We start from the raw sequence: 12,893 nt of genomic DNA on the forward strand, positions 1-12,893 counted from the left end.
TTTTGTGAATGCATTAAAATAATAATAATAATAATATGGAAGGGGGCGCGAGTAGTTCGAGTCAAACTGCTTTCTCAATTTAGTTGACCATTTGACTTTAGTTTTTATTTAAGCTTACTCTCTCTGTCTCTCTCTCTCCTCCTTCCTTCCCTCCTTCGAAATAGACGCATTTCAGCTAAAACAGAAGAAACCAGGTGTCCTCCTTCACAATTAACCCAGACTTTAGGGTTTCAAAACCTACAACTTCCATTGATTTCCAGAATTTTTTTCCATTTCGTAGTTCATAATCTCTCGATTTTCTTCTATCGCATTGAGAATTTTGAACTTGGAAATTTTAGGGCTTCTTTCGCCTCCCTTTATCCGTCACCTCATTTCCTTTTTTGCAACCTGGCCCTTGATTTTGTTTCTTTTATTTGGATCCATTAATGGACGCTCGAGATTCATCTTCGTCGGCAGCTGAGGACGATGGAGCTCTATCCGTCACTGCCGCTCTTGCCAAGGATGCTGCATCGCTTTTCCAATCGGGCAAGTATGCTAGGTGTGTAGAGGTTTTGAATCAGCTGTTGCAGAAGAAAGAAGACGATCTTAAGGTTTGATTTCTTGCACCATAATCTAATTTTGTTTGATTGTTTATTTATTTATTTTGCTGAGGATTTCGTTAATTCCTTGTGTATGTGTGCGGATGCGGTTTAGTCTTTTGAATTCAATGATGCGAAATGTTGAGCTCAGAAATAATATGGGGCGCTTTTTTCCCCTTGTTTTCCTCCTTAGCGATTATCGAGTTTTTGAATTATTTGAGGACAACATACTAGAACCACGTGCAATTCCATTGTAACGTTTAACGACGCCTAGGCTATGCTGAGAGGAAATGAAAATAGGGGGTAATTTTTATCATTTTCCTTGGGTTTTATGATAATTAGCAAGATTTTAGGCTCGGGTGGTAGCATTTCTGTTCATACACTATTTAATTTCTGTTTATCATTGGTCAATTTGAATGTTGATCCTTCTAGTCATAGAATCGTTACCTAAACCTCTGATGTGAAGGAATTTTCCCAAGTAACTGATGGCCCTGGAAAATATTTGGAACAAGCAATTGTGATCAACTCCGCTAAAGGCTCCATAATCATTTAAGGAAGATTGGTTTTACAAAATACCGTGTCTGCCCCTACTCATTCCCATCCCCAAATTCTATTCTTACAATATCCTGAGCTTTTCATTTTTGAAGTATGAAGAGAAATCCAGAGTAGAAAAAAAAAATGTAATCATGACCCTGCCAAGTGCTAATGGCAGTGAGAATTTTGTTGTTTTCGTTAGTCTTTCCAGTGTCCATTCAATATAACTGTGATCAGATGTACATTGTTGGCAAAAAGAGCGTCGAGTGACTTGGAATCTTGTTGGTGTAAATTATATTCCACTTTTTTTTTTTTTTTTTTTTTAAAAAAAAAAATTCATTTTAGCAATAGGTTAATCTACAACTTTGCCCTGATCCTTCCTCAAATTATACCTGGTTGCATATTTAGAGAGTGGCTTCAGATCCAGAATGAATTATGATATATGTTATGGTGACTCTTTTATTATTGTTTTTGTTGGGCTGAGGGTAAGGTTTGAGATGAGGTTGCCTAGATACCTCTACCATACTTCTCTTTTGAGTTATTTAACCACATATATTTTGGGCAACAAAATCATTAGTTTTCACATTAATCAATTGGCACTATTACAAGTATTTTGTTTCAAGTTTTTAACTTGACACATTCTGATGCTCTTGATATACATTTGTTTGGATTCTTAGTGACTGGTGATTTTCTATGTCGATTTTGACTTCAATCCAATCTTTAGGACTGCATCTTTTATAAGGAGCTTAAGGATATCTTGGTGTCAATGATTTGTTGTTACTAAACTAGTTGGTTACATTGGGTTTGGCTGCCTATCTATTTTAATCTTGATGCTTCATTTGGCACTTATTTGAAAAAACAAACTGTTAGCACTTCATATATAGATGTCTTTCTCAGGTGCTTCATAATATTGCCATCGCCGAATACTTGAGAGATGGTTGTTCCAATCCGAAGAAGTTGCTTGAAGTATTAAACAATGTCAAGGTATGCCGTTAGCTCCAAAATGTTCATGTGTACTTTGTGTTCCTGTTTATTTTAACTGCCACAGTATTTATGTCCCTGGTAATATTTTATTATTTTCCTTAAGAACTGTTTGTTAATCACCTCAATCATTGATTTGGCATAGGCCTCATTATACATTTTTCTTATTTTTAGACGCCTTGTTCAACTACAATAAAAAATCTGTTCTTAAATTGATGATATTACCAACCTCTTCACTATATGCAGGAGTCTTTTTTGTTTGTTTCATCAATGTAAAATCTTGGTTAAAATACTATTTTGGCTTTGTAGCTTGGGTTTCTTTCCATTTTACTCTCAAATATCCAACTTAGTCCATGTACTTCCAAATCTTAATTGTAGTCTTTGTTAGTAGTTAATGTTGATTTCTTTTTAAAAAATTATTCTTTATTGGCATTCCCTTTATAAATTTTGGAAATATATTTTTAGTGTCTTTTCTTGCTGAAAATTATTATATAATCAATTTCGATAAAAATAACTTTGAAGGACTAAATATAAGATTATAATATGTATGGGAAACCAAAATGATATTTTAATATAAAATATATATATATATATTTTTTTTCTTAAGGTAACTTATAAACTTTTTACTGCACATCTTACAATTTAAGTGAGAAACTTTGAAGGAAAGATAATACTTGCTTTATCTAAAATCTGGTTTAGTGGAGATCACAATAAGCTTTTTCATGTTTTATCATGCAACTAAAATTCAAGGATTTGACTTAAATAATTAAATAATTGAAGAACTCATGTTTGAGTGAAACTTTATGATTTTTGTTTAATTATAGATCTGAGTTAGAGGGGTAAAATGTAGTTTCCTTGGGTTTATTTGATCGTTCTTTAAAGAATGTTAGTAACTTGGAGACATGACATGAGGAGGAAGTGGATAACATTATAACGATTGTGTGCTTGCATTACACCGTTGTGTGGTACACTAGTTGGGATGCATGCATTACAGTCTTTAATTTCTAAGATTAATAAAGCAAAAGTCAATGGCAAAATCTAAACTTGTGCTGGAAAAATGTAGAATATAAATTGAATACGAGGACAATGTTTTGGTGGATTTTGTGGCATGCTAGTTTCTTGGCCATCCTGTGGGGCCTATGGACTGGGAGGATCAAGTTTTGGAATTGGGAATCACTTCAGCCTATAGTTCTTTGAGTGAAACTTTGAATAGAGAGAACGCCATAATACTTCCCCCTCTTCCATATTCACTTTCTTGTTATTTTCGGCCATTGCATAATGTGCATATACTCATCTTTCTGCTAATTCTTGTGTGGATGCGCTTGTTCAGAAGAGAACTGAGAACCTTGCAGTTTCATCTGGAGAACAAACAGATGCTCTTAACCCTGAAAATAAGAGTACTTCGGGTAAAGGAAATAATGTATCTGCTCATCAGACTGCTGCAAACAATGCTAATATCGTATACATGGATGAGTTTGATGCCTCCATTGCTACCCTAAACATTGTAAGTTAAATGCAATAGGGAAGAGAAACTAATTATTTGAAGAATATTTTTATCATTGATCTGATCGTGACAATTTAAAATGTCTATTTACAGGCTATCGTATGGTTCAATCTTCATGAATATACAAAGGCATTAGCAGTTCTTGTACCTTTATATCAAAATATTGAACCCATTGATGAGGTACTGAAGTTTATTCATTATATTAGTGATTGGAGTTTTCCTTTAATTATGCTATTGATATGCAGACAACGGCTCTTCATATCTGCTTTTTGCTGCTGGATGTTGGATTAGCCTGCCGCGATGCATCATTATCTGCAGTAAGTAGCCTTGTTAGAGTTTTGCCTATCGTTTGCTGACTTTAAATTTCAGTAGTCTTGTACTGTCAAGTTTTAATATGTTGCTAGCACTTGTTATCTGTCCTATAATTTAGAAGGATTACATGTTTTCATGTTTGTTTAGCTTTATCAAATTTATATAGGAAATCTTTTAAGTAATATAGTTACAAACGGTCCAAAGCCCACCACTAGTAGATATTGTACTCTTTGAGCTTTCCCTCAAAATTTTTAAAATGCGTGTGCTAGGGAGAGGTTTCCACACTCTTATAAAGAATGTTTCATTCTCCTTTCTAACCGAGGTGGGATCTCACAATCCACCCCCTTTCGAGACCCAACGTTTTTGCTAGCCCTCATTCACTTCTCCAATCAATATGGGTCTCCCCAATCCACCCCCCTTCGGAGGCCAGGGTCTTTGCTGGCACACCGCTTTGTATCCACCCCCTTTGGGGCTCAACCTTCTGACTGACAAATCGCCCGGTGTTTGGCTTTGATACTATTCGTAATGGCCCAAGCCCTCTGCTAGCCGATATTGTCCTCTTTGGACTTTCCCTTTCGAGCTTTCTCTCAACAATTTTAAAATGCGTCTGCTAGGGAGAGGTTTTCATACTGAATGCTTCGTTCTCCTCCCCAACTGACGTGGGATCTCACAAGTTAGATTTATCCCTTTGCCAGGGAAGCTATGTTGCTGTTGTTTCTGTGTATAATATGTCATGTGCTCTCTCTTCACCGTGTTTTCAGGAATTAGTGCCGTCTGTTCTTTCCGTGCATATTTTCTCTTATGTTTTTTTACACTTTTTTCTTCAGTGGAACTGAAATCTGCTGACAAATGCATGAATGATGATGTATTGAAAATGGTTTTCTCATGTATTTTTTTTTTTCTGTCAGGATGTTCTACTTTATCTGGAAAAAGCTTTTGGGGTTACTAGTATAAGCCAAAGTGAAAATGGAAGTACAGGGGGACAACAATCCACAAACGTGGTGGCAAAATCTTCGTCTGTTCCTACCAATACTTCTGCCTTTGAATCTTCCAATTCAGATTTAGCTGCAAGTGTCAATGCCTCGGAAAATTCTCTATCGAGGACTTTGTCAGATGAGACATTTGAGTACGAGTCCATGTTATCGACGTTGGATATTGGTGGACAAAATCCAGCAACACAGACTGGTTTTTCATCTTCAAATGTTCTTTTAAGGATCCCAGCTGATCGGTCTCTATCTACTGTTGATTTCAAGCTTAAATTGCAACTATACAAGGTTCGCTTTCTTCTTCTCACTAGAAATTTAAAGCAAGCAAAGCGTGAAGCAAAGCACGCCATGAACATCGCTCGTGGGATAGATTCATCCATGGCTCTTCTCCTAAAGGCTGAACTTGAATATGCCCGTGGCAACCATCGTAAGGCCATGAAGCTACTTCTGGCATCGAGTAACCGAACAGACATGGGGATTTCAAGCATGCTAAACAACAACCTTGGCTGCATATATAATCAACTTGGGAAGTATCATACATCAACAGTATTCTTTTCCAAAGCTGCGTCTAATAGTTCAGCTCTCTGGAAGGATAGAAAACAGACAACTTTTTCACAAGACAACTCTCTTCTTATCGTCTATAATTGTGGTGTTCAGTACTTGGCTTGTGGGAAACCATTCCTTGCTGCTCGATGCTTTCAAAAAGCCAGTTTGATTTTCTACAACCGCCCTCTGTTGTGGCTCCGACTTGCCGAATGCTGCTTAATGGCTTCAGAGAAGGGGCTTCTGAAGAACAACAACCTTGCTGATTCCGATAGATTGGATATCAAGGTTCACGTTGTTGGAATGGGAAGATGGAGGCAGCTTGTATTGGAAGATAAAACTTCGAAGAATGGATGTGCATATTCCTCTGGTAGAGAAGACGAGCATTTCAGCATCGAAGGACAACCTAAGCTGTCGATTACTCTTGCTCGGCAATGTCTGTCTAATGCCCTGTACTTGTTAAACCGTTCCGAGACCAGCTTTTCGCATTCTTTATTGGCCTCTAATTCTACCTTGGAGGAGAGAGATCCAACTGAAGTGGCAGCTTCCAGGAGATATTATAAGAACTTGCATTGTATTGATTCCAAGGCCTCTGCCTCAACTCTAGGCTCAAGTCAGATAAATGCAAATGGTGATACAAAAGAACAAAAAGGTGCTACAATTCAGGAACTTGTGCAAAACTCCCTCTCCTATTATGAGGATATTTCTCGGAGAGAAAACCTGTTGATTAAGCAAGCACTTCTTGCCGACCTGGCTTATGTGGAGTTGAAACTGGGGAACCCGTTGAGAGCCCTAACAATTGCAAGGTCTCTTATGGAGCTTCCAGGATGTTATAAAGTTTATACATTCTTAGGCCATGTTTATGCTGCAGAGGCCCTTTGCTTACTAAATAGACCAAAAGAAGCTACCGAGTATTTATTGTACTATTTATCCGGAGGAACTGATTTCAAACTGCCATTCGGTCAGGAGAACTGTGAGCTATGGCGAATCGACGGCGTTACTGATATCGAAGGGGTAAATGGAGGTTCGACAACAGCGGCTAATACTTCATCCCGGGAGGAACTTCATGGTTTCAAGTTCCTCAGACCAGAGGAAGCACGGGGAGTCCTCTTTGCAAATTTTGCCACTGTTTTGGCCTTACAAGGAGATCTTGAACAGGCCCAACAGTTTATCTCGGAAGCGCTATCGATCATACCGAACAGTCCAGAAGCCACTTTGACTGCAGTTTATATCGATCTTGCTATCGGTAAGTCGCAAGAAGCTTTTGCCAAATTGAAACAGTGTAGTTGTGTAAGGTTCCTCCCCAGTGGATTGACAATGAAAAGATCTTCGTGATTGTTATAAGTATAACTGGTGGCTTTGTATTAATGTCCTGCCCTCATGTTAGTACTACTCAACGGGGCTACTCGGCTATATATAGCAATCTTTAGGAGGATCTTATAACATAGCTCACGTCAGAAAATAAAAATTGATGTTCATTTTTTTTTTCATCTCTAGGGTTCATTAGTAGTTGTGTATCTTTTTTTTGGGTTGGGTTGGGTTGGGTTAGCGGAGATGCTATCCTATTGTTACAATGAACGTTGATAGAGCTTTTTTGAGAAAGAAATTAAAAAAAAAAAAATATTGTTCTCTCTTGTAATGACATGAAAGACTATAATTTTGTATGGCTAAAGTTCAAATCTCTTATCGGCAGATATTGTCTATTTTCACACATTATGTATTGCTGTCAGTTTCACTGTTTTAAAACGTGTCTACTAGATAGGAGTTTTCTCGTACTAATGTTGTGTTCTCCTTTTCAATCGAGGTAGAATCTCACAATTCACCCCTTGGGAGTTAGCGTTCTCGTTGGCACACCACTCGGTGTCTGGCTATGATATCATTTGTAAAAGCTCTAGAAAAATTTCCGGATTAAAACCTTACTTTCCTTCGGTCTCTTTACTTAGACTTCGGCGAAGGGGAGGACGAAATTATCCGAACCTTTGTTTTTTAGTTAGGTTTAAGTTTGACGAGAATAATATTCTACAACGAGCAATTCATTTAGTTTCAAACTGACTCATGCTATAAATATTGTCTATTTTAGCTTATAACGTATCGTTGTCAGTCTCAGAATTTTAAAACGCATGTACGAAGTTTCTACACATTCATAAGAAAGGTTTCATTCATCTCTTCAATCAACGTGGGATAAAATTACGTTTATCACGATTAACAATTGAAAATCAATTTAATCGTTGATTTTGCACATTTAAATACGATTATGATATGATCCAGTTTGGATCCATTTTTAATGATTAAAAACATGTATTAAAGCGATATCCGGTGAATTCAATCTCCATTCTTATGCCACCTTACATTGGAGAAGCACTTATCTTATCTAACTTTAAACGCTTGAAATATCTCTGGTTATGTGTGTTGGGATGAGAAGGTTCCCCAAATTATTGGGTACACAAACAACCATCTCTGTAATCCTTAAGAAACTAATGGACAAACACCATACATTTCCATTGAACTAAGAGACAAACTCCCCTCCATGTGCCCTCTTTCTCATTGGTTTCTCTAATTTCTTCCCTTATCCCTAACACTTTCTAGCAGAGGTTATAAATTCTCGTGATTTTATTTTTTATTTTATTTTAAAAGTCTTATTAAGAGATAAGTGTTCTCACTTATATTTCATGGATCTCTTTTTTAACGTTTGTAAGTAGAGAACGAACCTGTTAGATCTTTAGTTAAGTTGTTTTTATTTATAATCTCTCATGGAAGACATCGGATCCTAATTTGCCACCAAAAATTAAAAAAGAAAAAATCCATAAATTTTGAACTATTTTAAAAAAATTAATGAATAACTGGGTATGGGTATGGGTAAGGGTAAGCTTGAGTTATTACAAAAAGTATTATTAAAATTTTTAAAAATGTAAATGTGTTTTTTTTAAGATAAAAAAAGAAAAAAAGAAAAAAGCGGGGCAATTCTAAATTGAAACATTTTAATTCAATAAAATCTTGGTCCATCATTCGAAACGTGCTGGGAGACATAAAGACAAATGGATTTGAAGGACAATGGGCCCTTTAATATTTTGACGTCCCAATCAGTCCTTTTTGGCATAGCCTCAGTGTATACTTTCGAATTACCGGAATCCACATGTACTCCTACTACCGTCATAGCCCACTGGAAATAACCAAAACCCTATTTAATTTTTCTTAATATTAAACATTTTTATCCATTTTTTCATTAAATTATAAAATAATTTTTAAATATTCATCCCGCTTGTCTTGTTTTAATTAAGTGAGAAAATTCGAACCTTTAACATTTTGGTCGATTCCCGTTTAATTATGCATTATACTTAGGAAAAAAGTCAATGAGAGAAAGAGACATAAATAAGGAAACACCTAATCCATAATAACATAACATAACAACAATTATCACAATTTAAAAATAAATCGTTTACAAACATCAGCAAGAAAAATAAAATAAATCGAGAAAAAAAAAAAGACAAGGATTCGACTCGACATCCTCTCATGTCGACTCGACTCCATCAATCAAACCTGAAAGAAGAAGAAGAAAAATCCAATAAGCCAATTGTTTAATATTAATAATAATTAAAGTCATATGTAAAGAATTTGATGCAAAATCCAGAGACTAATTTGTTGAAGGAAATTAAGAGAAAAAAGTAGATGACCTTATTTTTTTCTGGTTTCTAAAGGGAGCAAGTGTAGCCAGGAGGAGGGGTCTTCCCACATGTGATAAGGAGCTGAAGGGCAATGGGGACATAGATATTAAGGTTAAGAGCCTTAATCTTAAGGGTAGTGCAAAGGCAAACCGCCGCTTCCAACTCAGCCAGCCCTGAAATTATAGGGCAGCATGCATTGGCTGCAGGATCCCCTACCCCAATGTGCACCAGCCCTCCCAACAGATCCACACACCCACCCAGTTTCAGAGTGTCAATTGGACAGGTCTCTTTCCCCGGCGGCGTCGGGCAGGGATTCTTTCCCGGAGATGGGTTTTTGATGACCGGAGGAGCCGTCACTGGCGGCACGGTGACTGGAGGGATGGGGACTGGAGGGATTTTGATTGGGGGTTTGATGACGGGTGGGAGGTCGATAGGCGGTTTGACAGGAGGGAGGGGGACTGGAGGGATTTTGATTGGTGGTTTGACGACGGGTGGGAGGTCAATAGGCGGTTTCACGGGAGGGATAGGGACTGGAGGTATTTTGATTGGTGGTTTGACGATGGGAGGGAGGTCGATGGGCGGTTTCACGGGAGGGAGGGGGACGGGAGGGATTTTGATTGGGGGTTTGACGACGGGAGGGAGGGTGATGGGAGGGACAATGGGGCCCTTAGGGGACTTGGGCTTGACCTTCTTGGGAGGTGGTTTGCCGCAGGAGCCGCAGCCGAAAATGGGGGCGGCGGTGGAGAGGAAAAGCATGCAAACTAGAAGAACGGCGTGGATTTTTGAAGGCTCCATATTGGAGAGCTTTTGGGCTGAAGTGCGAGTGGAAGTGAAGGGTGCGAGCGGCAACTGGAGTTATATAGGAACAGTGAGGAAAACAACCCAAACAACAAATCACGTGAACATGGGAGGGAGACCCAAGCCTAACCCAACCCTGTTACAAATGACACCCCTTTACCGTCTAAATTAATAAAAATACTCTTAAAATTATTCTCATATCATGAAAAATTCATTAAAATAAATAAGAAAATAATATAGATATTAATTGAAAAATAAGATTACACGCAGATGACTGTTGAGCCGTACAAGGTAGGAAATTTTCAAGTACGATTTTAAGGGAAGGAATTTACCAGCCTATTCCGACCAGGGAGAACAGGCATATTAGGGTAATTAGGGTAAATTTATGGGTAGAAACCGTTGGACACTTAATGCTCTATCCCTCCAATGATTAAGCTATGGGGTGGTCTGTGTATAAAATATAGACTACACGCATATTTAATAATAACAATATATATATATATATATAATAAAAAATGAAACAAAATGACATGAAAAGTTGAACAATCCAGACCCAATAATAAATACCCTATGGATTTTTCCCAAATAAAGTTAGCAAATTAATGTCAACCAGCTCATCCATCCTCATTCCTTTTTTATCTTGGATCCGAAGGGTAAAACGCTTTCTTTCTCCTATTCACAATTTCTTATTAAAAAATGTTTTAATGTAAAAAATATATACGAGCCGTAAAGAACCAAGGATATTCAATCGCAGCTAATATGCATTCAATTGTAAATAGAACACTCGTTAATTGAACTTAGCCACCTATTTTCAACTAAACATAAAGCTTAACAAAAGTGTTACAATAAATATCTCATTCCAACGTCCAAATAAACACCAAAATTGGGGAGTGATTATAGAATTTGAGCTGTTTTGGCACAAAACTATATACTATATAGCCATTATGTTTAAAAAAACAAACTGCACTTTCATTGGCGGTGTTCTAATTTTGAAGTTGTTTGTGGTTTTGCTCCATTATGGGGTGTGAGAGATACAACACCAGCTAGCTACCAAGCATGTGGGGGGTGCCAATGCATGGTAGCTACAACAACACGACACACCGGTAGATGCATTTCGGGTTCCTATAATTTGGTTTAAATTTAATATTCATAGTTTTAAACGATAACCTCCATAACTCATGTTTAGCTTCAAATCTATATATATGGTTTGATCCAACATCACAAATCATACTGTCATTAATTATTATATTGAGATTTTGATCTCAAGAAAAAAAAAATGTAAAATGTTAATTATAGACTACATTTACTTTTCTGTTTCTAATAGGCATGAGTGAGATCTCACATTTCTTATAAAGGTGTGGAAACATCTCTCTAGTATATGCGTTTTAAAATTGTTAGGCTGACGGTGATATGTAACAGACGAAAGTTTATACAATATTTATTAGATTTATTAGTGGTAGGCATGAGGTATTACAAATGGTATCAAAGCTGGGCAGTTTGCGAGCAAAAATGCTAGGCCTCCAAGGGGGTGGATTAGGATATCTCATTGATTACAGGAGAGAACGAAACATTAGTTATAAGAATGTTGTGTGAAGGAAGAGAGGAGAGAGAAGGAGAAGGGGAAAGGGGGGCATGTGGGTGGGTGAGTGAGGTTAAAAGAGATGAAGCTGTATGGGGTTTTGTAGTGTTGTGGGATCCGTGATTTTGCTTTCCTCATTGGTGACGTTATTGTTCCTTTCTTTTCCTTTCTTCTCCTTTTACTTTTTTGTCCTTTGGATTTGCTTCTCTAGACCCATTCACATTCACAACATTCCCCTTCTTCAATCTATTATCATTACCAAAAACCCTTCCTTTTTATGTTTTTTCATCTTTGGCTAATGCTTGCTTTACTGGTACTTTTAGTTCGACCCTAAGTCGAGGTAGAAATTTGAATCTTAATATTTTAGATAAAAAGTACTTAATCAATTAAATTATACTTAGTTTTAAGCAGCTAGTTTTGTTTAATTTATATAAAAATAAACAAACGACCCATAACCGAAGATATCTATCCGACAGGATGGAACAAGGAATCTTTGAGCTTATCTGCATGTATTGATTCACAAACTTTTAGTTTATAAAGTATAATAGATTGAAATAAAATGATGGGTTATGAAAAAGTAATGGTAAGAAAAAAAATTAAAAAGCTAATATATATATATATACATATAAAATGTGTGTAAAAAATAATAAAAAAGAGATCACGGTGAGATTTGAATGGAGATGTGAAATACAATCCTCGTTCCCTTGTTTATTTGACGAGCATAATTTTTTTTCACTCTCTCCTTTCGGAGTGGGTTTCCACGAGGCCTTGGCTACGTGAGGTAAATATACATCTCTAGGGTAATACTCTAAGTTCATTTCATGTTCTGTGATTTTTTTTATTTTAAAAAAAATTAAAGAGTTTAGGGTTTAGGTTTCATTTACGAAATTTATTTACAAATTCGGGTTAAAAAGGATAAATAAAAATAACATACAAGAAACAAAAGTTTTTTTTAACCACGAAATTGTAGTTATGATTAAATAATTTGCTATGAAAATGAGGTAAATAATTGTATTTTTGTAAAGAATCTTAAATTTAGTACTATAGTTGATTTTATTAACCATAATAATTAGATTGGTTTATATTATATATCTCAATTTGCTTTTTAAAAAGCCAGAAAATAAGTGATTTTATTTATTTATTGGGGAGATATTGATACTTTTAACGGCTAGGTAAATAAAAATTAGCTACATTGGGTAATTATTCACAAAAATGTCACGACATAAAACCAGAGCTGTTTTCGACGTTGCATGGGAATGGGCGGCGGAGTAATTAATGGGGTTTTGTCGCGTGTGGTGTCGCGTAGAATAACATTTCTCGAACACAGAGTGATTCCTGTAAAATCCAATGGCTGAGATTTCTTCATCCAAACTGATGGCTGTGGATGCACAATGGCGATCTACTTGGGTTATGATC

General features: G+C 36.6%; 2 protein-coding genes across 2 annotated transcripts; one reads left to right on the forward strand and one right to left on the reverse strand.

The window, feature by feature from the left end:
• The first annotated feature begins 125 nt into the window (after positions 1 to 125).
• On the forward strand, positions 126 to 6,928 carry LOC111485113 (CCR4-NOT transcription complex subunit 10-like). Its single transcript, XM_023131836.1, has 6 exons — positions 126 to 590; positions 2,010 to 2,096; positions 3,424 to 3,597; positions 3,691 to 3,777; positions 3,843 to 3,914; positions 4,818 to 6,928. The coding sequence occupies exons 1-6, from the start codon at positions 426 to 428 to the stop codon at positions 6,771 to 6,773; spliced, it is 2,541 nt and encodes an 846-aa protein (XP_022987604.1). The 5' UTR covers positions 126 to 425; the 3' UTR covers positions 6,774 to 6,928.
• Positions 6,929 to 8,800: 1,872 nt separating this feature from the next.
• Positions 8,801 to 9,945, reverse strand: LOC111485263 (36.4 kDa proline-rich protein-like). Its single transcript, XM_023132072.1, has 2 exons — positions 9,110 to 9,945; positions 8,801 to 8,975 (listed from the first exon to the last, which is right to left on the reverse strand). The coding sequence occupies exon 1, from the start codon at positions 9,893 to 9,895 to the stop codon at positions 9,128 to 9,130; it is 768 nt and encodes a 255-aa protein (XP_022987840.1). The 5' UTR covers positions 9,896 to 9,945; the 3' UTR covers positions 8,801 to 8,975; positions 9,110 to 9,127.
• Positions 9,946 to 12,893: the final 2,948 nt, after the last annotated feature.

The sequence above is a fragment of the Cucurbita maxima genome, unplaced genomic scaffold (genome assembly GCF_002738345.1).
Source record: "Cucurbita maxima cultivar Rimu unplaced genomic scaffold, Cmax_1.0 Cma_Scf00010, whole genome shotgun sequence".
Classification (NCBI taxonomy): domain Eukaryota; kingdom Viridiplantae; phylum Streptophyta; class Magnoliopsida; order Cucurbitales; family Cucurbitaceae; genus Cucurbita; species Cucurbita maxima.